Source organism: Phyllostomus discolor, chromosome 2 (assembly GCF_004126475.2).
Source record: "Phyllostomus discolor isolate MPI-MPIP mPhyDis1 chromosome 2, mPhyDis1.pri.v3, whole genome shotgun sequence".
NCBI lineage: Eukaryota > Metazoa > Chordata > Mammalia > Chiroptera > Phyllostomidae > Phyllostomus > Phyllostomus discolor.
This window is the reverse complement of record NC_040904.2, coordinates 165,863,064-165,889,596: the sequence shown is the minus strand read 5'-3', so window position 1 is coordinate 165,889,596 and position 26,533 is coordinate 165,863,064. Positions and strand designations below refer to the sequence as shown.

General features: G+C 38.7%; 1 protein-coding gene across 3 annotated transcripts in view; it reads left to right on the top strand.

Moving 5' to 3' along the window:
- The window catches only part of DIP2B (disco interacting protein 2 homolog B), a 221,688-nt gene that overhangs the window by 111,895 nt on the left and 83,260 nt on the right, over positions 1-26,533 (top strand). For all 3 annotated transcript variants that reach the window (XM_028533424.2, XM_036019034.1, XM_036019035.1), the window contains exons 3-4: positions 14,948-15,076; positions 25,282-25,407. In XM_028533424.2, the coding sequence (XP_028389225.1) occupies positions 14,948-15,076; positions 25,282-25,407 (255 nt within the window). The remainder of the gene's footprint in view (positions 1-14,947; positions 15,077-25,281; positions 25,408-26,533) is intronic.

The following is a 26,533-nucleotide window of genomic DNA, read 5'->3' as shown; positions in this document are numbered from 1 at the left end:
TGTGTAGCTCTGTTGGTTGGGCATCATCCTGCAAAGTGAAAGGTCACCAGTTTGATTCCTGGTCAGGGCATGTGTCTAGGTTGCGGATTGGTTCCCAGTAGGGGCACATGGGAGAGGCACCTGATCAGTTTCTCTCTCACATAGATATTTCTCTCCCTCTTTTTTCCCTTCCCCTCTCTCTAAAATAAATAAATAAAAATCTTTAAAAAAAGAAGGAAGCATTGCAACTCAAGGACTGGAGTGCCTGATGATTTGGGAGTAAGAACCCTAAATGGACTTTTAAATTAATTCACAGTCTGACTTATTCCTTCTGCTAAGAGAGTGGCATGTTCTTTATATATCAGAAAGTTCTGAGTTACTTTTATGCTTAATTCCAGAGGGGTGGCTATAACCTTTGCTTCCAGGCAAGGCTGTCTGTCTCTAAGTCATCATATTTTTAGTTACTCAATTTCAGGATTTCCTTTGATGGCTTATTTCTGCTTTAATCACTTTTGCTATAAGGAATTTCTTTTTATTTCTAATTTCCCTCCTTCATTCAAAGCTCATTTCCATAAGCCTGTTCTTTGTGGAGCTAATTGCTTTTAATTTCTGGATTACAAATACCTTGAGAACTTTGTAACAATTCTAATATCTAACCTTGTGCAGGGTATATAGTCTGTAGATATTTGTTGAATGAATAAGAATAAATAAGTGAATAATGGTGGTATATCAATATATTTCACTGAGATCCTTGTTTTATTTCCTGCATTATTCTTGGAAGTTCGTCCCTACAAACATTAGTAGGTCAAGTCAGTGACAGCCAATTTAAAATGTCTTAATGAACAGATGGATATAGAAATGAATTCAAGAGAGAAGAGGTAGAAATTGGGTCAGTGACAGTTAATGAAAGCCAGCTTTTGCTGAGCAAGACATGAAGGTGAAGGGGAACACTGATTGGCCGATGAATTGTGGATCTGGCCCATGCCTCAGTAGGCGCAGAGATTTACTTTAGTCACTCACTTTGAGCAAAAGCAATCAGACCCTAGGAAATAACTCATTAGGAAATGTAACTATAAAAAGGACCATGCTCTGTCTGTTATCTGTAGTCAGGCTATACAGAAACCAGTGATCAATTTACTATGAGAGAATACTGAGACATACTTGAGTATGTGTGGTCAGCACATTCTTGCTCCTTTGGAGGCCAGATCACAAATAGGAGGTGTCTTGATGAGTATGGATACTACAGATGAGATGTTTAATTGCTGTAGGCCAAGAGTATGTGACATAGCCATCTTACAGTGGGGGTGGTCTTGCAGATAACCTTATGGGGGAAATTGAACCCATTTGACAGTATTCCTTCAGATTCCTGCTACCAGACTTTGCACTCGCCACATCCATGTCCGTCTTGTTTACTGGCTTCATTCTGATTAAGAATGCTCTTATCCAAGGGCAGCCCTTCCACCTGTGTTTAAAGCCCTATCCTCTCCTTCCTCTTCAGAAACTTTATACTATCATCTAGTGACACCAAGGACAGGGCAACGGGAATGGGCCACCCTGGCAGTAAGGGGTGCAGGATCTGTAGGAATTTATGAAGCAATAATAAAATCAACCCAAAAATGGCCTACTTTTTATTGTTACCATGTATAGCAGTTCTCAACACTCTAAGTAATTAAAAGCTCCTCCTGCTGAGACAGACAGCTGCATTGCTCCCTTGATGTGCCATCACTGTCACTTCCCTGTCTCTCTTGTATAGTCACTTTCTGCCTCTTAACCAGATTCCTCTCCTTAGCAGTTCATCATGCTTGTTGCTGTTCTATTTTTTTAATCTTCCCTTTTCAACCTGTTTCATCTTCACCCTTTCTATCTCCCGTTGAAGAACTGTCTGTACTTACTATCTCTACTTACTCAACTTCTGCTCACTCTTCAGCCCATCCCAGTCCCTTGAGGCTCTGTATGGTAAGTGATATCTCAGCAGTGTTTGCCACTCTACTTCTTGAAACACTTTCCTCATTTTCTCACTCCCCTTTTCCTGTTGTTCCTCGTCGTCCTGGCGGGGTCATTCTGCTCTGTTGAGTGTTGAAGCTTTCAAAGTGAAGCCCTAAGACCTCTTGACCATCTCACTCTGATCAGTGGTTCGCAAATTTCAGCCCGCCTCAAAATCACTGGAGGGCTTGTTGGTGCACAGATTGCAGGACCTCATTCTCAGGGTTTCTGATTCAGTAGGTCCAGGGTGGTTAGTCAGGCGGTGCCTAGGTTCCTGGTTGAGGGACCATGTTTTAAGAACCAGTGCTCTATCTGTCTAGAGTATTTCATCATACCTTTGGCTTTAATTATCGTTTAAATTCAGATAACTCCCATAGGTATCTGCAACCCAGATCTCTCCCAAGCTCCTGATCCACAGATTTAACTGCATATTTAATATCTCCTTATATTTGGATGTGTTAAATATATATATCTTAAAGGACCTCTATTTTAACATATCCAAACACAGCCGTTAAAATTATGACTTATGCATACCACCACCACTTGCACCCCCCAACATATGTACATACATATAAAACAAAAACAAAAGCAAAAACAAACCAACTAAAACAAAATCCAACCTGCTCCCAATGCTTCTCTTCTAGTTTCCTCCTTCTGAATAGAGTTCACCTGCAAAGCCCACCAAGTTAGAGACCTAGCAGTCATCCCCAGCATTTCCTTCATTCCCATATCTTACCTGTCACTAAGTTCTATCAGTTTTCTGTTTTACCATGAGCCAGTTTTGTTAAGTTTAATTTTTCTAGGAAATTGTCTACTTTGTAAAAGTTAAAGTTTGTTATTTCTGTTATCCACACTATTCTCTTTATCTTTAAAGCTGTTACTTTGTTTATATTGTTTTCTCATATCTATTCTCATTTATCATTTTCAGTGACTGTATGTATGTCCTTTCTTGTATTCTAACACTGTTACGTACTTTAAAAAAAATTTCCTGAGTTGTAAGCTTAGATTTTCTGTCTTCTTTCCTAAGATAAATGTTCCTTAATTTCACTGTCATCAGAGAAATATGCCGGTACAAAATCAAGTCTTTGTTATTTGTTAAGACATGCCTAATATTTGGTAAATTTCTATAACTCATCTATTTATGTTTTATTTGTTGAGTGGATGGTTCTGGTCCATTAATTCAAACTGGTTAATTGTATTGTTCAGGTCTTTTCTTACTAACTTTTTGACTATTTGATCTACCAGTTCTGATTGAAGGATGTTGAAAAAATCTCTACCATGACTGGGTTTTGTTAGTTTTCCCTGTAGCTCTGTCAAGTTTTGCTTTATAGATTTTATTTATTTATTTATTTATTTATTTATTTAAGATTTTATTTATTTTCAAAGAGAGGGGAAGGAAAGGAGAAAGAGACAGAGAGACACATTGATGTGAGGGAGAAACATCAATCATTTGCCTCTTGCATGCCCCCAACTGGGGACCTGGCCGGAAACCAGGCATGTGCCCTGACAGGGAGTTGAACCAGTGACCTTTAAGTTTGTAGGCCAGTGCTCCGTCTATTGAGCTTCACCAGCCAGGGCTGCTTTAGATTTTAATGCTGTGCTGCTAGGTACACAAAAATTAAGAATCATATCATCTTTGTGTATTGTTCCTTTTATCATGAATAACTGTCTCTGTCCCTATAGTGTTTCTATTTTAAGGCTTTTTAAAAAATCTAAAATGCCTCGAGTTATTAGACATCTTAATTCTTCTCCCAAAGAACATAAGGACTTTAAAAATTCTTTTATGTTGACTACCATCACTGCTCATCTTACTGTTTAGTACCACCTTGTTTACATACTCCCTCTGTTATCAATTATTATTGTTGTTGTTGTTTTATGTAGTTAATGGTAGTTCATATTGCTTCCTTATTCAGTGTTCATTTGTATGTCTCACTTCTTCCTCTCAGTTCAATTTCCTACTTCCTAAACTCCATCCTATAGTATTTTAGTGACTGTTTCTTCGTGGTAAATTCTCTCAATTTGTGTTTATTACTTTCGTGCCCACCTTTGTTCTTGAATCTATTCATGTCTTTCCCCAAAAGGGAACAGTTGTAGGGCTGGTGGATAATCTATATTCCATAGGTTCTGTAGGAAAAAGAGATTAACTCTTGGCCTGTTTATCCCATATATCTTAATAGATTTTGAAGAAGGTATTCGATTTTTTCAATGGCATTGGAATGAAATTTCAGATTTACTAAATTATATTAATTCCTGAGATAGAATTAAATTAAATAAAAGCCATTTTACTACATTTGGTTTACTATGTTACTTCTAGAGGGGTTCAACGTCTTTCAAACTCTTTCTATTACCTTATTGGATTTCATTTATTCCAGTTGCAAGATAGCTTCATTATGAGGTGGCTCTTTGACTGTAGTGTATAAAAGTGACACCCTCCACTAATCTCATATGAAATAAAAAATTAATGCTGCCTGCAGCACTATATTCGTAGAACAATTATGTGCACATGCTTATTTAAAAACTTGTATTATTTAAAGACTTAGTGAATGATTTTCTTTATGAAATTGATTTGGAGTTGAGGAGTTGAGTTATTTTGGGTTGCATATTTATATATATTTTAGATTTCTCAAATGTTATATACATCTTTAAAATAGGACTCCAGAAAAATTAAGAATGTAACAGAGTGAGTGGGGAAATATGGAGGAGAACTGCTGCAGACACTGGCCCACAGTGTCCACGTCATTATGGATGAAATGAGACATTCACATTGACTACCGAGTCCGGTGGAGGAAAAGGGACAGCATGGCTTTTCTCTCAAGGGGAGCCAAAGCCTTGGCCCTTGCCATGACAGACCTTTATTGGGTTTCTCAGCACATTACAAGAAGGTCCTCATTTACTATGCACAGGTTCTCTTTAGGTGGTTACTTACCTTTTACAGAAAATAAAGGAGCTAATGCCTCCAAATCACATCATGGAAGAGGAATATTTGTAAATGAAAAGGCAAAAGTGGCTGAACTGGTTGCACTCATCCTTGGAATGTTTAGCATGGATTTTAGGAAGTTACTTTGCAGTAAATGTCCTCAATTCAGGGTGAGGGAGTGTTTTAGCAAGAGCAAGACTCAAAGCAGCCTAGGCACATTGCAGACCTGATTTCCCATGGGAGAACCTATCTGTGGGTGTGGGTCCTGTGCATCTCCGAGTGGGAGCTGGGCCCACGCCACACAGAACAGTCTCCTACAGAGAACACAAGATTGAAGAAAATACTGAGAAATTAGTGGAAGTCAAGTAAGGACAATTTTAGTTAATAATAAGCATAATGTGTAATTCACTTATATCACAGGGAGTAGATTCTAAAGTCACAGTATGACAAAAATATGGTGTGTCAAAATTATCCTTGAAAATCCCTTAAATCTCCCAACTTAAGAACTGATTGTTGTTTCTTCAGTCAAACAAAACCCAAACTTTATCTGGTATTTAAGGCTCATGCTGTATGAAAAATCCACAGCTTAATAGAGGTTAAAATCATAATCAGGGCCTCAAGGTTCTCTAACTATGAGAGGCATGGAAGAAATAAAAGTATTGTAGGTTCACATTTCTTCGTTCTGAGCCATATGTTCTTTGAAAAGAGGAGTCCATGAAACATTTTTTCAGTAGTTGGAAGCTACTAGAGGCTGGTATAAAGCTTCCCACATGCCTGAATTAGCATACTTGTCTGGAGAAGAAGCCAGAAATTAACTCTCTTTTGGCATGACCCAAAGAATTGCATTTTCAAACTACAAATACTCTAACTCCTCCACAAATTAATCACTCTTGGCTACTCTTAGAGTTTCAGGAAAATGGGAGGTTTTGTGTAAGGGCGGCAACTGCCCTGGGCTGATTTTGTGGTTTAACCTTTAAGATACTACTTTGGATACAAGTAAATAATTGATAATTCCAACTAGCTTTAATAGACTTGTAAGGTCTTCAAAATCAAGAACATTTTAAAAATTATTATCTATTATGATTATGATTATTATTCATGGCCCCAGTTTCTAGCATTAGTACCTGGCATATAGTAGATATTCTATAAATGTTTGGAACTGAACAGAAAGAACATTTAGAATTTCCAGTATCTCTTTTAGTAAACATCTGTGAAGATGAAAGTGTCAGGTAATGAAAGAAGCAGATTACAGGTTGGAGAGTGATTGGTCCTGGCAGCTTGTTTTCACCCTCAATTAATCTTTTAATTTAGATCTACAGAGACTGTGCACAGTATGTTGATTATCATCTGAGATTTGTCATTTCTCCTTTTAATTTTTATTTTTAAATGAAATTAATGCTTTTATTTTATTTTAATATTTATTTTTTTAGAGGGAAGGAAGGGAGAAAGAGGGAAAGAAACATCTATCGCATGCCCCCAACTGGGGACCCGGTCGGTAACCCAGGCATGTGCGCTGACTGGGAATTGAACCAGCAACCTTTCACTTCCCAGGCTGATGCTTAGCCCACTGAGCCATGCCAGCCAGGGCATTGCATTTATTTTAAATAATAAATGGTACTAGGAGGTTTATAACAACAAAAATAAGCAGTGTCCTCTTTTTCCCTGGAGATACCTTCTTTCAACTCTTCTTTTTTCTTCTGGCATTTACCTTGTGTTTCTAAATAACATTTTACCACTTTTCTTGACTTCTTTTCAATTCGAGGCATGACTTACTCATTTCTTATTTAAAAATACGAGAATTTTTTACTTTTATGGATTTCTGCCTCAACCACATAGACTCCATACACTCCCTTTGCCCCTTTCCGCCGTCCTTCACATCTCTCATGCCCATTCTGGGTTGTATGTATACTATACTATTTTTTTTTTTGGTTCTAAGTGAGTGAGCATTCAGTGTTTATTAATATGATTATATAAATATTGTTCACAGTTAAGTCACTTGGATTTTATTTACTAGGATCCTGTTTACTAGGATTACATTTCCCTCCTTTTTTTTTTTTTTTTTTCTTCACAGTTAATCTCTCCGTTTCGTTATTATTTTTGTAAGGACAACTCTCGGTGCTGTCTCTTTCCCAGCATAAATCTGAACCAGTGGTTTTCTTGTCCTGCTACAGGCTTTCATTACCATTCTGGCAGCATATTGGGAAGGAGTGGGGATAGATAGAAGTGCTTTTAAAAAAAAAAATGCTCACCAGGGGCATGCTTAATGATTTTTAGAGAGCAAGGTAGGGGGGGAGAGAAAAAGGGAGAGAAACATCTATGTAAGAGACAAACATCCATCAGTTTCCTCTCATACTCACCTGACCAGGGACCAAATCCACAACCCAGGCTTGTGTCCTGACCAGGAATTGAACCAGTGACCTTTCTCTTCGCAGACCGATGCCCAAGCATCTGATCCACACTGGTCAGGACAAGGACCCACATTTTTTGCTTTAGGACATTACTGCAGCTTCTGTTTTTGATGGCTTTGCTGAACATTCCATTCTGTCTTCTTGTATTTGAGATTGTGGTCTTGTGTGTTTGATTTTCTTCCTTTGACTTACTCTACTGTCTTTTACTTCATTTAGTGGTGTTTGTCTCCTGCTTCAGAATAGGATCTCACCTTCTATGTGTTCCTTGGCCCAGGTTTCTACATTATTTTAATCCATACTTTTACCTATTGCCCTTTTAAGGATAAGATATACCACATTATTAATATGCCTTATCAGAAGAAAGTCTACTATCTTCCTCTTGGGGCTTCTCTTTCCTCCTGAATTGTCCAAGAACTGCTTGGGGTATCGATAGTGCAGAAGGAATGGCAGGCAGTGCACCTTCCACACCCAAAAAAGGAAGAGCCCCATTGTCTGCTGCTGCTTCTCATTGCCTCATGGGGTGCTGTTGAAAACTGGTCCTTACCTGTAACCGGTAATGCTGACTCACTGCTGAGTCTGCTTCCTGCATTAGCGGCTATGGTGAAGGAGCCCACTCTGCTTGGCTCAGCCAAGGTTCCCTCTTGGATTCTCAGAGCAGAGCTCTTGGGTATTGTGCCCTTTTGGCCCCATGCACAGCCATTTTCCTGATACTGAGTGGTCCAGGAAGCTCTGGGTCAAGATCTGTTCAGATGCTGTCCCCCCAACATTCTTCTCCCCGAGAATCGACTCCTAGGAATTAGGCAGGTGGCTCCTTCTCCAGACTCCAAATGCTAGCACTCTCATTCTTTCCTCTATACTGTGAGGATGTGTGACCCATCCTTCTGAGGAATACACTCCTCTTACTCAGAGGTGCCATAGCTCCCACGGGAGACTCCCTAAGTGATTCAGGGTATCTTGATCCATCCTTGGAGTGGAAGTGGGCTAGAGGCTCTCTTTCTAATGATTCAAGATGATTATTGACACATTCTCACTGTAGGAAAATGGATTTAATCAGCGATGGGTGTCCTGCTTCCTTACTGGTATCTGTCAGTGTTACTGTGAAGATCAAAGGAGGTGGTGTCATGAAAAGTTAAAAGAGCATGGAAGTGTATTATCTTTGTTATTCTGTCATTTCCTGTTTAAGTCCCTTCAAAGGCAACACTAGACTTGTCAAGGTTTTTGTCCCTCACTGGACTTCTGCAAATACCATGCTTTTTTACCTCTCTCTGCTTACCTAAAGCCATGTCAGTGTCTCCTTTTAATAGATCTTCCCTGAAATTCTTGATACACATTAAATTCCCCATTATGTGGCTTCAGAGAGCCTTGTTCGTTTTCCTTTTCTGCAGATATCACAATATAAAAGATAAATTGAGCCCTGGCTAATACTGCTCAGTGGATTGAGTGCTGGCCTGAGAACCAAATGTCACTGGTTTGATTCCTAGTCAGGGCACATGCCTGGGTTGCGGGCAGGGTCCCAAGTAGGGGACACATGAGAGGCAACCATACATTGATGTTTCTTTTCCTCTGTTTCTCCCTCCTTTCCCCTCTGTCTAAAAATAAATAAATAAATAAATACTTTTTAAAAACAAATATATGTGAATTGGTGATCAGTTAATATATTTCTTCTCTGGACCTCAGCACCAAGGCCAGTGAGTCCTTGGTTCTCAGGGCGTCCTGCTTCACTGTGTCACTCTGACAGCTGAGAATATCTGTTAAATCATAGACAGAGTTGCAAGGTGAGAAGCTGAGGTTGGCTTTCTTCCATCTTCTTGAATGGAAATTTTGCATAGTTTTATACTAAATAGCGGCTTTTTTTAGGTTACCATTATGATTGTATTCAAACAATGGAATCATAGAAGACTCTGATGTCTCTTTCTACATGAATTATGCACATGTTGATCATGGAGAAAGAAGGCTTTGTGTTGTAGAAGAAATTAAAATTTGAGGTTTTTCTTAAACTTACTGTTAATAAACCTTGTAACATCATTACTATTTAAACATAAGGGTGACCCCTAGTGGATATCCTGCATAACGGACTGAAAGATCAGGAGCCCTCAAACGGAGGCTGGCACTGTGTAATCAGTAAGTAAGCTCTTTCTTTGGATCTCAAGTGTGCTTCACACTGGAATTTAGCAGTTTTGAAGTATGCTTGATTTGTGAAGTTTGCAGGCTCTTATCCCAGCACTTATCTGTATTTGGTGCCTTTTAAAGTTACTTTGATTTTATATATAACTTTCTGTAAACAAAACTATGAAATGGTAAAGAACTCCAGAGTACCTCATCATTACCTTATTTTAGCTACACAGGAACTTTTTGTTCCATCTGATCCTTATAATTGTATATAAATACAAGGGTAGACAAAAGTTGGTTAACAGTTATGAGCACACAAAAGTTTATTCTTATTTTGCTCACCCCTGTACTTTCACCATACACAGTTGTAATAACATTATGTACATAATATTTTTATGTACACATTTAAAAGAACATGTTTATGTTCTTTTATGACTTAACATCATTTTGTTCAGACCTTTTCATGAGTCTTCATAATCAACATATTTTTCATTTTTTTTCATGACATATGATATCTCATTATGTCAGTACATACTTTTGGCACCTTACTATAGTAGTGAAATTGTATACATCTTATTTTAAATAGACATCTCTATTTTGGGGCCCCAGGTAATTTCTGAGATCTCATTGGAGTGAAACCCTGGTGAGGGAATATTTCATCTTTAAGCGGCATCTTGCCTGTCCAGCTGACACTGGACATGCTGTTCAATAACACCCTGCTCTGCTCCTGTGTCCCAGACCCTCCCTTCCCTCTCTGATGAGGCCCGAGGTGCATTGTTTCCTGCCTCTTCCACGGTAAACTGCTGCCCTGGCAAGTAAGCTGAGGTGGGAATTAGCTTTCTGAAATGATTTTAATCCTGACAGGACAGTTTTTTCCTCTTACCTCCAAATATGCATTGATTTGCCAGTTGCTTTTGGGGAAGGAAACAATTAATTTTAGAAGATAAAAAATCCTGCTTATAGTGTCATAATTTATTTAGGAAGCTGAAAACTGAATGTTTTTTATAATTTATTTGATAAGAATGTGCTCTATGTGATGTGACCTTCTGATTAAGAAAATCTAATACCATTTTTATTTTAAGTATTACTTTGATTTCTAAAATGAACATATATTACTTTTATAATTCAAATAGAGAACTTTTCTAAATCTTAGAAACCCACTAAAGCCCATGGAAAAATATATGCCATCCAAAATTTCATCACTTAGAGCTAATTGCTATTAACATTGTCCTGTATTTGTTTCCAGTTTTTTTCAATACAAAATAAGATATATTTGTAAATCATGTACTAAAAAGTGAACTGTAATACATGGGAGTAAAAGTTTATAAAATTCAAAAATAAATTGGAGAGTGATTATCACATTCAGAAAGGTTACAGGGATTCATTATTAAGCTCCTTTGTTATATTAAAGTGATTCAATTCCTAGGAATTCAGTTTACTCTTTTCTTTACTTCTTTTTTAGATAGGCTCTTTTGAACTTGAAGTGGGTATATCACACATTGAATCAAGATTATTGTGTCAGAAATCCATATTTTCGTGACATTATGTTTTGGGCACCTGAGGAATGGTCACTGAACAAACTTGTCAGCTACTTACTGAAACTGCAATTTGATTTTTTTCATTTCATTTCTGGCAAGCTACAAGGAAATGTTTGTCATGAGTTTAGACCCAAAGGAGACCTGGTCTGCCTGAATGACTGAATCCCTAAGAGAACTGAGATAAACGTTGCAGAGCATCATTCTAATGTTACTTGGTAAATAGCGTGTTGTGTTGTGGAGCTCTTTTTAACCAATTCAGTAGATCGCTCGGCTAAGTATCATCTGACTTGGACTGTCAGTTCTCATCACCTGTCTGGACTTACGTTACATTTCCTTGTGGTTCTGTCCATGACAACCTCTAGGTGATCCGAGTGGAAATGTTCAAGTCTCTGTAATTCTTCCTCAAACAAATGTATCAGCTCCCAGTCCCCCTGTCAACCCCTGTCATTTGTTTCAATTTTTATTTTTTAGCCAACACTATCTTCTTTCTCCTAATTAATTGCATTGAAAAATAAAAAATAAAAGCCTATGTGAGAGAGCAATGGTAAAAAATATATGAACCATTTGTGTCCATCCTTTGTCAAACACAAATTTATATTCATTCCTTTCATACTTTGGATTACTAATACCTAATTTGGAAGTACCATATTTCTTAGCAGGGTGGTTTGATCCATCTTAGCAAATCTGTTTATTTAATTAAAAAATAATCAGTGATAGGTAATTTAGTTATATACTCAGTATGGCCCACCAAAAAGTAATGCAAAGCTAGTGTTTTAAATCTGATGCTAAGTCAGACCATTCTCTCTGTGCGTATTTGCAAGCAGAGTAGCTCATGTGTGCTGATGTGGATTTCCTTCCTGTGTATATCATCTGACCATAAAAATAGCCCCTTTCTATTTTTCTCTATTTAAATTTTTATGTGTTTATCACCCCAAGTAAAGTCTCCTTCTATCACCATTTATTCCTCCCTGTACTCTCTTCTACCTACCCCAACCCCAGTTGGAATGTTTTAAATAATTTCTCTAGTAGCTGAAAGCTATTGGAAGGGCCTTTTTGCAGAACCTTTCCTGTGGAGGCAGGTATTTAATAAAAAAGAAAAAAAGAGAAATGATTGCGTAGCTGCTGACTATAAATCCTGAAGCATTTCAATACTCCCAAATGAAATAATTAATTCTGATTGCTTTCCTTAAGAGTGTGGGGAGAGTTTTCACAATATTTTTTAAAAACAGATTTTATTTATGTATTTTTATAGAGAGGGGGAGGGAGGGAGAAAGAGGGGGAAGAAACATCAATGTGTGGTTGCCTCTCCTGGGCCCCCTCCTGGGGACCTGGCCAGTAACCCAGGCATGTGCCCTGACTAGGAATCAAACCTGTGACCCTTTGGTTCACAGGCCAGCACACAATCCACTGAGCCACACCCACCTGGGCTCACAATCTTTTTTTTTTATAATAACCTTTTCTGGTTGAGAACCAGTGGGGTTAGACAGACCTGGATTTGAATCTTGACTTGTTATTCCCTGGCTCTGTGACTTTGGATAATACTCATCTCTATCTTTTTCTGTAGTAAGTTGATAGTGATGGTGCTGATTTTGTTAGGTTATTGTGAGCAATAAAATAAAATGTGAAAACTTTTTAATAGGTGTTTCTATATGCACAGTGACCAGCACAAGGCAAACAGGTAACCATTAGCTTTTATTGTTATACGCTGGGGGTGGCAAGCTGTTTCTGTGATGGACCAGGTAGTAAATATTTCAGGCTTTCAGGACCATGCAGTCTCAGTTGCAGCTGACTGACTCTGCCTACATAGTATCACAACACCCATAGGCAGTGTGCAGACAGATGAGCAGGGCTATGTTCTGATAAAACAAACTATTTATAAAAAGAGACACGCGCTATGGCTCGCTGACTCCTATTCTAGAGTACGGAAACTAACAAATGAAACAAGTCATGAAAATGCTAAGATTTCAGTATAGCTCTTCTGTGAAATAGATATCCACAGAATTTAGGTTGATTAAAAACCTGTTTGCTACCCCAGACGTTACCTTTCAGAATCTCAGTGTTAAAACAGTCTGTTCTGTTAATATATTTTATAGTAAAAATCTCAGCTACCAGGAATCATCAGAAACAAACATTTCTAGATCTACAAAAATACTTCTGTGGAGAATATCTTAAAAATATACTCTTTTGCCTTCTTAAAAACAATGTATAAAAATAATGTAACTTTTAAAAAAATAAAAACCTTTGAATTATATCTCATGATTTTGTGAGTGAGGACCCCGTTGGGTGATTTTGTGTTACACCTTGTGCTAGTTGGGGTCACTAAGTGCTTTTCACCTGGTATGTGTGGGTTCGTCTGGAAGGGCCAAGATGGCTTCATGCACATGCATATCTGGTGCCTTGGCAGAAGCAGATGGAAGGCTGGGCTCAGCTGGGACTGTCCACTAGAACTCTACCTCATGGCATCCTGGGCATGCTAATCATTTTTTTAAATGATACGACGTTGTGAGTCCTAGTTCCTGTGGCACTGCAATGCCCTCAAGCCTTTGCTGGGGTATGTAAGCCTATTGCCCTCCCTGGGCCACTGTGCCCCCTGATCCTCAGCTGTGGTCTGGAGCAATGCAGTTGCTCTCTGGGTGACATCCTACTGGGATGGACGCTTAATTTGCTATGTGCAAGCTGCCTTGCTGGGCACAGCTAAGCTCTGTGAAAGAAACTTAAAAATACGCCTTGAAAAAGAAGGAAATCCTGCAGTGTGTGACAAAATGGTTGAACCTGGAGGTTATGAAGCTGAGTGAAGTGAGCCGGTCACAGAAGAACAAATACTATATGATTCCACTTATATGAGGAATCTAAGATAGTCTTGCTCATAGAAGCAGAGGGTAAAATGGTGATTGCCTGGGGCTGGAGGGAAGAGGAAATGGGGAGCTGCCACCCTAATGGGTCAGAAGTTTTCGTTGTGCAAGATGAGTAAGTTCTAGAGATCTGCTGTGCAGCATTGTGCCTGTGGTTAACAAGACTATGTAGTGTACTTAAAAATTTGTTAAAAGGACATATGTCATGTTCAGTGTTCTTACTATATTAAAAGAAATTAAGACTTAGGAGCTAATACTATTTGAGAAAAAGGCTACAAAACATCAGAACTCAAGGTGTGTTTCTTCTGCTTATCTTGTCTGTTTATTTTTCCATACACCCACGCACAGAGCGAGAGCGTGCATTTACTAAAGCTGGGGAATGAAACAAGGAAGGCTTAGGACAGAAGAAGCAATAGGAGAGAGCCTAGTGGGGCTGCTGTTGGCTCACTGAAAGTCGGAGAACAAGGGCCTTGGAGACAGCTTCAGTGGTTTTGTTGCCTGCTGTTCCTCTGGTTACAAGTCCCCTAGGGCCCCCATAAATATTTTTTTAAGAACATGCCTGAGAGAAGGGCATGGACATGCTCCGAAGAGGGCATGCCTCTCTTCCCCATATTCTTTAGGAGACAGTACTTGTTGGGAGTGCAGAGTATGGGGACAAACCAGGGACTAGAAAGGACACATTTCAGGGGTGGCTCCAGTTGGAACAGGGCCTAATAGATATGACTTGAATCTGTGTTTTCCAATAAGCACCCTACTTTGCTTAAATGATGTGTTTATTTTGAGCAATTTATGTTGGGGAGACTAAAGCTCCCCAAGTTATTCTTCTACCACTTGCAAGATTAGGGGTCATATACCTGCCCCGGCATCCTACCCAACCATTTCTTGGAGTCTCTGGATGGCTTCTTCACTTTACCTAGATCTTTTTATTTCTCTTCTATCACCTGTTCACAGTTATGGCTCTAAGATAATATTTTTAGCCTGGATATCTTGTATCATTTTTCTATATGTATATTATAGAGCTCTTTACCAGCTCTTTAACTCTTTGCTATAGATGGGGTAACAATACCTAACTGAGAGTATTGTAGGAATGATGCGAAGTGCTCAGAAAATGTTAACTATTATTGTTATCGGATAACCATCTTCCAAACTTCCGTTTTTCAGAAAGTGATTCAGCAGCACAGAAAGAGCATAGAAACCAGACACCTGCTCCATCTGCAGCTCAAACTTCCGCTCCTTCTAAGTACCACCGAACTCGATCTGGGGGAGCCAGGGATGAACGATATCGATCAGGTGAGAAGGAACTGGAAATTATCAGCAGAATAGTTTTTACTGACTTAATATGAACTGTGTGTCCTGAGAGCGTCTAATGTTTGTTTTGTTTTGTTTTGTTTGTTTGAAGCACTCACGGGTCTAGATCGATTCATTTACCAGTCATTTATTGAGTGCCTATTATGTGCCAGGTATAGTAGATACTCAGTATTCACTGAGGATGCAGCAGCAAATAAGACATTTCTGTGCTCAAGGGCACAGGGGGAGCCAGACAAGCACAAAGGCAATGTGAATAAATACATAAGAGAACAGAGTGCTTGTGTCCCATAGGGTATGGAGGGAGAGCTTAGTGGACTCTGTTGGAAGGGGCAGGTCCTTCTGTGTTTGCCTGAGCTGTTAATTAGTCTTGTAACTGATGGAGCTGGAACAAAAACTCACAATGCAATTTCAAATTAACTCTTAAAATTTTATTTCTTCTGACCAAAAACATACCCATGGAAGGGAAAAGGCAACGTGCTGTGACTGGCAGTGGGAGCATGGTCCTGCTGTGCCGTGTCTAGGACTGATGAGGAGAGAAGCACATCAGAGACCTTCAGGAGGACATGGTGCAGCAAGTCTGCCCCATGCCCTTCTGCTGCCCATAGTAGTCTCTGCAGCACCTTTTTTGTGCTAGAAGACGAACTGGGATGCAAGTTTACTTCCTCTGGATTTTTGACTCACTTGTGCCAGCCAAGGTTACCTTAACCTTATTTTGAATTGTACAACAGGGTATATATTACATCCTCTCAGAAACTACTTCAGAGGAAACCAGGTAAAGGACATAGATGCAGAGCTGTGTCAGCTATTATGTGAGTACTGGAAGGATGGAGATGTGTTCGGTCAAAAAAAAAAATAGAGGTTGCACGCCACACCCAAATTTTCCCTTGTACCTAACCTGGTCTTGAGGTCAGGGGAGTCTTTCTCAGAGAATAAGACCTTTAAACTGAGTCATGGCAGAAAGACAAGAGTTGGTCAGGTAAAAGGGAAATAGCATCAGATAGTGGATGCCTATTCCACTATAGTTCATTATGGCTGGGCCCAGAAGGAAGTGGGAGGTGAGGCTAGCAAGACTACTAGGGGCAGAACTTTGAGGAGGTTTGAATAGCACTGAAAGATTTTCAGCAGAGCAGTACATAATCAGATTTGTATTGTAGCTCATCCCAGCTGCAGACTGCATGCTCTACCTCTACTGTGTCCCGGTGCCTGGCACAACATATCTGTGTCTGTCTTGTATCTCTGCCTATGTGCTAAACAGATAATTTGGAGAAAGGAAGGAGTAAAAGTAGTTATTGGGCCCTGGCTGGTTATGACTCAGTGGATTGAGTGTGAACCAAAGGGTTGCCAGTTCTATTCCTAGTCAGAGCACATGCTTGGGTTGTGGGCCAGGTCCCCACTAGGGGGTGTGGAGGAGACAACCACACATTGATGTTTCTCTCCCTTTCTCCCTCCCTTTCCCTCTTTCTAAAAATAAATAAATAAAATCTTTCTTAAAAAAGTAGTTATTGGTTAAGAATGGATTTTGGGGAGGTAAGGCTGGATGTAGAGAAGTACATCAGTAGCTCCTGTTTGTTGCCAAACCCCAAGCCTGATTTCCCAGGTACCCAGTGTGGCCTTTTGAGGCTGGTGCCCAGGTTCAGCAACAGCATCCAAGGGGGTTTAACCTTTGCACCTGTCATCCCTGGCTTTCTAGGAGTGTTTGGTTTTGTTTTTTATTTCTGTGTTTTTTTGTTTGTTTTCACAACATATAACAAAAGGATTAGTGAAGAACCAAAAGATGATTCTCTACATCCTGTGTCCAAGGTGATCACATAGTAAAAGGCTTCAGTGAGCTCATTCAGTAGAGTAAAATTTTGACCTTCACCTAGTAAAAACCAGCTGTGATCTCTAGCCCCTGTCCTTTTTAACAGTTTTTGTCAAATATACTCCAAATATCAGAAAGTACAGTTTATGAATCAGATACTGGTTAGCAGACTGTTCAGTGTCTTGGTTAGGTGCAAGGGTATTGAAGACTTTAATAGTCAGGTTTTGAATATTTGTCTCATTGGAAATTTTTTTAGGGTAGATGTGAGATGTAGGCCAAGAGGAGACAAAGTAAGGAAGAAAGGGTTATTTAAAAACCCTGAAGAAATCAAAAGTTATGAGAGGACTGCAATGCTGACAGGAAAGAAGTATGCAAGCATGGATTTTGGTGAAAATCGCATATTTCAACTAAGTAGCAAAGGGGAAAGCCTAGTATATTCTGAGGATTGTGGCTTACATGAATAAGAAAGAACCAACAGTAGTAGCAAAAGCAGAGCAAATTAAGTTACAGAATTTGCTGTGAGTTGAACTTTACCTCTTTGCCACTCCATCATAGAAAGGGTTACATTTACAAGTCACAAGAAAAAAAAACCTTAAGAGCATAGGTTATGTTTAGTGAAAATCACAGGCATTCAGAGTAAAGTGATGGGTGCACAGAAAGGACTTAACATTGATGTCAGTAAGTTCAATGGGAAAATTCTCTCTGTCTCCTTTTTCAAATTATAAGAGAAAGTTTATTTAGAAAGTCACAGAGGCAGCAGAAGTGAGCTGTAGAAGAAATGGGCTCAGGAAACAAGTTGCAGCAAAAGAAAGAAGGGCCCTTGGAGCTTGGGGTGGCGGGGAGAGGGAGAGGGAGAGAAACTTGGAGGGATAAAAGAAGGACTGGAAAATTCTCTCTTATTTGGTAGAAGCTTATTAACATCTATGACATTTCAACCAATCATAATAAAATCTAAATAGATGTAGTTTCATGTTTCAGACTCATTGGAAAGAGATAATATTTATTCAGAGTTTAGATCATTTGACCCGATTTTTCTGCCTGTGCTTAGCCAAGAGGGTCTGGCATGTCAAATATACTTATTTGATGCCTCTTTTTCCTGTAGATCATGGTATGATACGCCTTTCTTCACACATGTTATGGTCACAAGTGTAGAAGATACACAGTTAATGCCTGAAATGGACAGTGATCTGATTGTCATTCTTTTTCTTTTTTTTTTATTTTAGAGAGAAAGAGAGATAGAGAGACAGACATCAATTTGTTATTCCACTCCATCAATTTGTTTATGCATTCATTGATTGATTCTTGTATGTGCTCTGACTGGGGATTGAATATGCAACCTTGGTTTATGTGGGGCTCTGACCAACTGAGCTACCTGGCCAGGGCCTGATTGTCATTCTGACAACTCCTTTAATGTTAACCTTTTGAGCAATTAGCCACTGCAAACAAAACAAAGGCAAAAGGGGGGGGGCTTTAAAGGAGTATTTGTATCACTTTATTCAGCTCAAACATTAGTGCTGGAAAAGGATACCCAGCTCTTAGGTGCTTCTGGCTGAGACACCCGAAGGCGGCCGTGTCTGGGGACTGACCTTCGGAAGTGATTTCTTTATCAAAGATCAGGATGAATTGTGTACTGGTGAGTGAGTTGAATCCAGTTAAGAGAGAGCAGGTTGTTCTTATTGATAAGAGGCTTTGCTAACACAGTAACTGAGCATCTTATTTTCACGTGGGTATGTGAGCCAGAGTTTGTCATGTTAGAAAATAGTTGGATGCTTTCATTTGGTCTGTGGTCTGATGCTACAAATTCTTGTGGCAGAGAAGACTCTGTAATTATTAACTATTCAAATAGGTCATCTAAAGCTTATTTAATATGAATAATTCTCTGTTTTTAGCAAGTTTGCTCTCAAATGTTTCATATCTTATGCAAAAATGTACTTCTGGAACGGTATAATTTAATTAAGTGTGAGCATTTGATTTGCTATTCTTCTGTTGTTGAGAAAGTGCTTTTTCCGGGTTTAGGCAGTTAATCATTTGTTTTCCAAAGCAGCTAAGAACCATATCTCATCTAATACAAAAACAGGTGCTTTTCCTAGTTAACATATCAGAAATCAAGAGATGTTTTATATAAAATGCATCATAGACTCAATTAAATATAGCAGTCTTGATTCAACTAAGTAAACCTCAGAGACACTAAAATAGTGTAATAATAAAAACACAGTAGAAAATATTTCATTTCAGAGCCAAAAGTAAGTTAATTCGTATTGTGGTCTTGAAAGTGGTAGTGCAATGATTTGGCCACATCTTTTAAACTTTAAATATTTATGCACTTTGACCCAGAAGTCCCGCTTCCAGGAGTTTCTTTAAAACACCTACATGTGTGCACAAAGATGTGTGTGTGCGTGTGCGCGCACGCGCCTGTGTGTGTGTGTTGTAGTATTGTTCGTAATAATACAATGATTAAATGTTATAGTATGTCCACACAATGGAATTCTATGAAAGCTGGTTTTAAAATTCTGTGAAGGCTCACAGGAAAAAAATGAGGTATATCTATTTGTGCACATATGGAGAGATGTACAAAATAGCTCTGGCTGGTGTAGCTCAGTGGATTGAGTGCCAGCCTGCGAACCAAAAGGTCGCTAGTTTGATTCCCAGTCAAGGCACATGCCTGGGTTGCAGGCCAGGTCCCTGGTTGGGGGCATGAGAGAGGCAGTGGATCAATATCTCTCTCACATTGAAATTTTTCTTCCTTTCTTTTTCCCTTCCCCTCTCTCTAAAAGTAAATAAATAAAATCTTTTTAAAGAAGTACAAAATATATTTTTAAGTAACAAATGCAGGATACTATATATTATGAAGTATGGCTCAATTTTGTGAATGTTAATAATAATAATTTCTATATTAATGTGTACACAGACATAGAAACCTGGAAATATATGTACCAGACTATTTGGGTGGGATTATTTCTGAGAAGTGGTGGATCTACGAAAAATTTTCTCTTGAGTATTATATGTGTTTTGATCTTTTTCCAATATGTATATTTTTCTAGTTTTTTTATTGTGATAAAATATAAGGTGCATGTAACAAAATTTATGTATATATTTTTTAACAAAAAAATAACAGAAGTAGTTTTTAAAGTGATAGCTGTGGATGAATGATTTAAAGCCTTAAATCAGTTATCATTCTTCCTGATTCTTACTCTAAGTGTAAGTAAGTTTCAGTTTCCTTACTAACTTATAGGTCATTCAGATTTTTTATTTCATTATTCAATTTTGATAGGTTGTATCTTTTGTGGAATTTATCCATTTCTTTTAGGTTATCCAATTAGTGGCATATAATTATTCACAGTAATCTCTTTTTTAAAAAAAAGATTTTATTTATTTATTTCTAGAGAGAGGAGAAGGGAGAGGGAGAGAAACACCAATGTGTGATTGCCTCTCACACGTCCCCAACTGGAGACCTGGCCTGTAACCCAGGCATGTGCCCTGACTGGGAATCAAACTGGTGATCCTTTGGTTCACAGGCCAGCACTCAATCCACTGAGCCACACACCAGCCAGGACACAAAATCTTTTATTACAAAATCATAAGCATGTAATTCTGTAACACAACATTATCCCGCTCAAGCACTCCATTTGACATTTTAGGTAGAATATTAAAACTATAGATTTTTACTTCCATATTATTACCCTACCAACCACACTCAAGCAGACATTACTTCTACTGGACCCTGTCTGTGTACCACTTAACAGCAGGGATGTGTTTGGAGGAAGCTTGCTAGGCAATTTTGTCATTGTGCGAACATCAGAGTGCACTTAGAGAAACCTGGATGGTATAGCCTTATTTCACACCTGGCTATACATGGTCCAGCCTATTGCTCCTGGGCTACAGCATGCACAGCATGTTACGGTACATAACAACATGAGATTAAATCAAGCACGAGAGAAAGTCACACAAGCAAGAGACATTAAACACAAGATGTATGAGGCTGCTCTTGGCGTAACATGGCATAGTGTTTTACAGTAAACTTTTTTTATGTAAGTAGAAATTGTACACTCTAAAATGATAAAAAATATAGTAAATATGTAAACAGTAACAGTCATTTATTACCATTATCAAATATGTACTATACATTATTGTATGTGCTGTACTTTTATGTGATTGGTAGTACATTAGGTTTTTTTTACACCAGCATCACCACCAACATATGGAATGTGCTGCATGACGATGCTAGGCAAGAGGACTTTTTCATTTCCATTATAATATTAAGGGACCACTGTAATATATGTGGTCTTTAGCTTTTTCTTAGAATACCACCAACTAATAAATACAGAAGGAATGATGAAGTTATAAAACCACCATTTTGTAACCATTATGGAAATAATTGATTCAGCCAAGAATCATTGATGGATGCTGAAATTAGTGGGTGAAAGTTTAATGAAGTATATAACATTTACATAGTCTAAAAATATTCAATAAATTAATTAATTACACAAAGAGAGGAATAGTATCTTTACAGTGGATTAATTTAGCAGATACCATCTTCATCAAGTATACAATAATTAAAATTACTATCACCAGTAATAAGGCAGATACATCCTGACATCATCATGTTTCAAGATGACATTACTTTCGTGGTATTCTGTCAAAATGTACAACCTGAATCTAATTATGAAGAAGTATTAACAAAACCAATATTAAGGGACAGAGTGTAATATAACTAGTCTGTACAAAGTGTCAATGAGATGAGAGACAAAGGTTGAGAAACTGTTCCTGGTTATAGAATGCTAAAGAGACAAGACAATTAAATGTAATGTGTGATGCTGTATTGGGTCCTAGATCAGGAAAAAGGGCAGAAAAACTTTCAAGGGCATTATTGGGACAATAGGTTAACTTGGAAATGGGTTGTGGATTAGATGATACCATATTTTGTCATGTATAATGTGCAGTTTTTAGCTCCCCTAATTTTTAAGTATATTTTATTGATTATGCTATTACAGTTGTCCCATTTTCCCCCCTGCACTACCCTCCACCCTGCACACCCTCTCCCACCCACATTCCCCCCCTTTAGTTGGTGTCCATGGGTCATACGTTCTTTAGCTTCTACATTTCCCATACTATTCTTGCCTTCCCCCTATTTTCTACCTACCATCTATGCTACTTATTCTCTGTACCTTTTCCCCTTCTCTCCTCCTCCCACTCCCCTGTTGATAACCCTCCATGTGATCTCCATTTCTGTGGTTCTGTTTCTGTTCTAGTTTGCTTTGTTTTTGTTTTAGGTATGGTTCATAATTGTGAGTTTGCTATTATTTTACTGTTCATGTTTTTTACCTTCTTTTTCTTACATAAGTCCCTTTAACATTTCATATAATAAGGGCTTGGTGATGATGAACTCCTTTAACTTGACCTTATCTGAGAAGCACTTTATCTGCCCTTCCATTCTAAATGAAAGCTTTGCTGGATAGAGCAACCTTGGATGTAGGTCCTTGCCTTTCATGACTTGGAGTACTTCTTTCCAGCCTCTTCTTGCCTGTAAGGTTTCTTTTAAGAAATCAGCTGACAGTCTTAAGGACTCTCCTTTGTAGGTAACTCTCTCCTTTAGTCTTGCTGCTTTTAAGATTCTCTCCTTATCTTTCATCTTGGGTGATGTACTTATGATATGCCTTGGTGTGTTCCTCCTTGAGTCCAACTTCTTTGGGACTCTCTGAGCTTTCTGGACTTCTTGGAAGTCTATTTCCTTTACCAGATTGGGGAAATTCTCCTTTATTATCTGTTCAAATAATTTTTCCACTTGTTGCTCTTCCTCTTCCCCTTCTGGTACCCCTATAATTCAGACGTTGGAACATTTAAAGATGTCCTGGAGGTTCCTAAGCCTCTCCTCATTTTCTTGAATCCTTGTTTCTTCTTTTCTCTTTGGTTGTTTCTTTATTCCTTCTGTTCCACTCCATTGATTTGAGTCCCAGTTTCCTTCCCATCATTATTGGTTCCCTATACATTTTCCATTATTTCATTTAGCATTGACTTCATTTTTTCATCTAATATGCGACCAAATTCAACCAATTCTGTGAGCATCCTGATCACCAGTGTATCTGATAGGTTGGCTGTCTCTTTGTTACTCGGTTGTATTTTTTCTGGTGCTTTGAACTGTTCTTTTGCTTGGGCCTTTTTTTTTTTTTTTTGGTCTTGACTTAGCTGTTACGTAGTGAGGGGTGGATCCTTAGGTGTTCACCAGGGCGGGGCAACCCAGTTGCTGAGTTGTGATGCTGTAGGTGGGGGCGGGGTCTGAGAGGGTACAGTGGCACTTGTTCAGCTCTCTGCTGGATTTCATTCACTTTCCCTCTTCCCACAAGGAAATTGGGCCCTTCTGGTGCTGATCCCTGTGTGGGCAGGTTTGTGTACGTTTAGGACCCTGTGGGTCTCTCCAACGAACTCTCCTGTGAGGTTGGGAGTTTCTCCCTGCACCACCACCCCTACAGATGTTTTCAATCAGTGTTTTGAGGCTTTATTTCCCTGTGCTAGGACCCTAGATTGTGCAGACGGACGTGCTCCCCAGTTTTGCTTGGTTTATCTGCAAGCGAATGTGAGACCTCTGGGTCCACCTGCCGCCCTGTGAGCCATGTCCTATTCCACAATCGGCCCCCTCGCTGGGTCCGCCAGCCACAGCTTTGCCAGGAGCCCTCTCCACCGAAGCTGTCTGACCCCGCCCCTCCTACTGGTCTGGATGTGTGTGTCTTCTTTAACTCTTTGGTTGTCGGACTTTCATACAGTTCAATTTTTTGTCTGGTTGTATTTTGTTTTTAAATTGTTGTCCTCCTTTTGGTTATGTGAAGAGGCACAGTTTGTCTACCTTCACCTCCATCTTGGCCGGAAGTCTTTAGCTCAGATTTTTTAGGGAAAAATAAGTGTGCACATTACACATTGGTAGTACCAATTCTATATCTATATAAATGTTTTCAATTCTTTTTATTTATGCTTGTGCATTAAAAGTGTAACTTAGAAGGCAATTAACAATATCCATATGCAAAATAATACCCTGGGATATGATTATCTGTTTTGTTTCTGAATATAAATAAATAACTGTATTAAAAAATTAAAATGAAAGGTTTTTTTCCTGAAAGTTTGGGCCAAAAGTGTGGGTCCACATTATACATGGCAGAATATGGTAGTTTGTATCAATTTTGAATTTCTGGGTTTTGATAAATGTACTGTGCTTATGTAAGTTATAAATCCTGTACATCTCAGCCATTGTTGGAATTAATTTTACAGAAATAGGCTTAGACACATGTGTTAAAGTGAAAATACTGAATTATTTTTTCTATGAGTAGTTACTGTGAGTAGAAGAAAAAATTTGGAAACAAGGTTGCTTAAACAAATTATGACACACAACAGGGAAATATGCAGCCCTTAAAATTATGTTATAGGTCTGTATTCACACAGAATGATGTTTCAATTTAAATTAGTGAGTTTTTGTTGTTGTTGTTATTGAATGAAACTGGTCAACTCAAGCTACCTTAAATATCTGGGGTAGATCATAGAAACAAAGGAGCAAATGAGAAATCCCTGGAAAGAGAGAGGTGGCTTTGGGGATGTCAACCTTGAGGTTCAAGGACCTCGCTTCCAAGCATGTCATTAAAGTGACTCCAAGCTAGGGCCTGCAGTTTTTGGATTCTGAGTTTAGCCCCTCCCCCAAAGGATTTATTTGGTCCAGCTCTTATAAGGGGCACATTTATATACTACAGACAGGCCTTTAAGGATGGTTTGTTTGCATGTGGATTTGGCCCATTTCCTGAGAAGAGGAAATTGTTGGAAATTAGGAAGTCACTTCAGCTGTTATCTACCTCAGTAGGATTGTGTAAGAGTTAAAGAAAAATCAAAGCAGAATATACAATACTGCTTACAGTATGATCTGATTTTGTAGAAATGTAGAGTGAGTTTGGGGTGGGAGTGGAGAATCAAGATTTCTGTCTGGTTATGTTAATTTTGAGTTCCCAATTAGACATTCAAATGGAGGGCTGAATTCTTTTTTAAGATTTTATTTATTTATTTTTAGAGAGGGAAGGGAGGGAGACAGAGAGAGAGAGAAACATCAATATGCGGTTGCTGGGGGTTCTGGCCTGCAACCCAGGAATGTACCCTGACTGGGAATCGAACCTGCGACACTTTGGTTTGCAGGCCGCACTCAATCCACTGAGCTATGCCAGCCAGGGCGAGGGCTGAATTCTTTAGTAGACAAATGGCAAACAAGTAGCATCAGCCTTTATATTTTAACACAAATGGTAAATAAAAATCACCTGAACATCCTCCTTTCAACAAGTAAGGCAGCTATAGGTCAGCCGACAGAAGTAAAATACTTTAAGAGCCAGGAGCTGATAAATGCAAATGTTTAATCTTTCAGATATCCACACAGAAGCAGTTCAAGCTGCTCTGGCGAAGCATAAAGAACAGAAAATGGCTTTGCCCATGCCAACCAAAAGGCGGTCCACGTTTGTTCAGTCTCCTGCAGATGCCTGCACACCTCCCGGTAAGTTTGTCAGACTCTCTCTCACAGTTGTTATTTTGATGTTCCTGAAAGGAGTTCTAGTTTTTTTGTTTTGATTTTCTGAGGTAGGAGCCAGAACTCTTTCCTCCCCATCAGGAGTGTATCAGAGTGCACACTGAAGGGCTTGTTTTGGTTGTTGCATCCTAAACAACACACAAAAATAAGCCTTAAGAGTAAAGGTATTTAAGAAAATTTTTTTCCTTTGGAATTTCTGGCATATCCTTGCTATACTACCCCCAAAATCATGTAGTCATAAATAAATACAGTCTAAAGCTTAGAGTCTAAAACATTCCTGCCCTGATTAAATAGCCATTTTCACTGACATTCAAAATATGACCAGTAGTCAGATATTCTTTTAAACATTTATACGCCTAGGTCAAATGCTTTGTCTCTGCAGCAGTCATAGGAGTAAGTGAACTTGGGGAAAAATGTACCATTAAAGAAGATGGGAGAGCAGTCAGGCAAAGTTGTAATCAGTCTTAAAACATATGTGTGTTTGTGTGCTTGTGTGTGTGTGTGTTAATATGTTTTGTATATACTTATATGTATTTGAAGAATCATTTTCTATAATGGGGTCACGAGATCAGTGGGAACCAAGTGTGTTCATCCCATTTTTATTTCCCAGACAATTCTTAATCCCCCTAAGATAAATTTAAGAATTTTAGCTTCATATTGGAGGAGCAGCTGGAACAACTTTAAGTTGTCTTATTTATTCAGAATTTTTTTCAAAGTTTTAAAAACTTTTTCCCAGCCAGGATCTCAGTATATAGTCTCTCAGACTAACGATAGGAAATCTATTTCAGAGCTTCAATGTAGTATCTGTGTCCCTAATGCATGTTACTGGTAATGAAATCTTTGGGTAAAAATCTTCCCCATGTTGCTTTGGTCTAAACTACTTACTGTGATTGGGGAGATACCCAGGAAGGTTGCATCATTGCGATTGACTATGGTTCACAGCTGTGGAGTTGAGCTATTCACGTGGATCCTATTCCCTTGTGCAGGTTCCTGTTTATAGTTTTCTCCTAGGTTTTGGTTAACTTCTCAGCATCTGGGTGTGCTGTGGGCTCATTAACTTTTTGTGCTTTTTTTCTTACCTGTGGTGTCAATA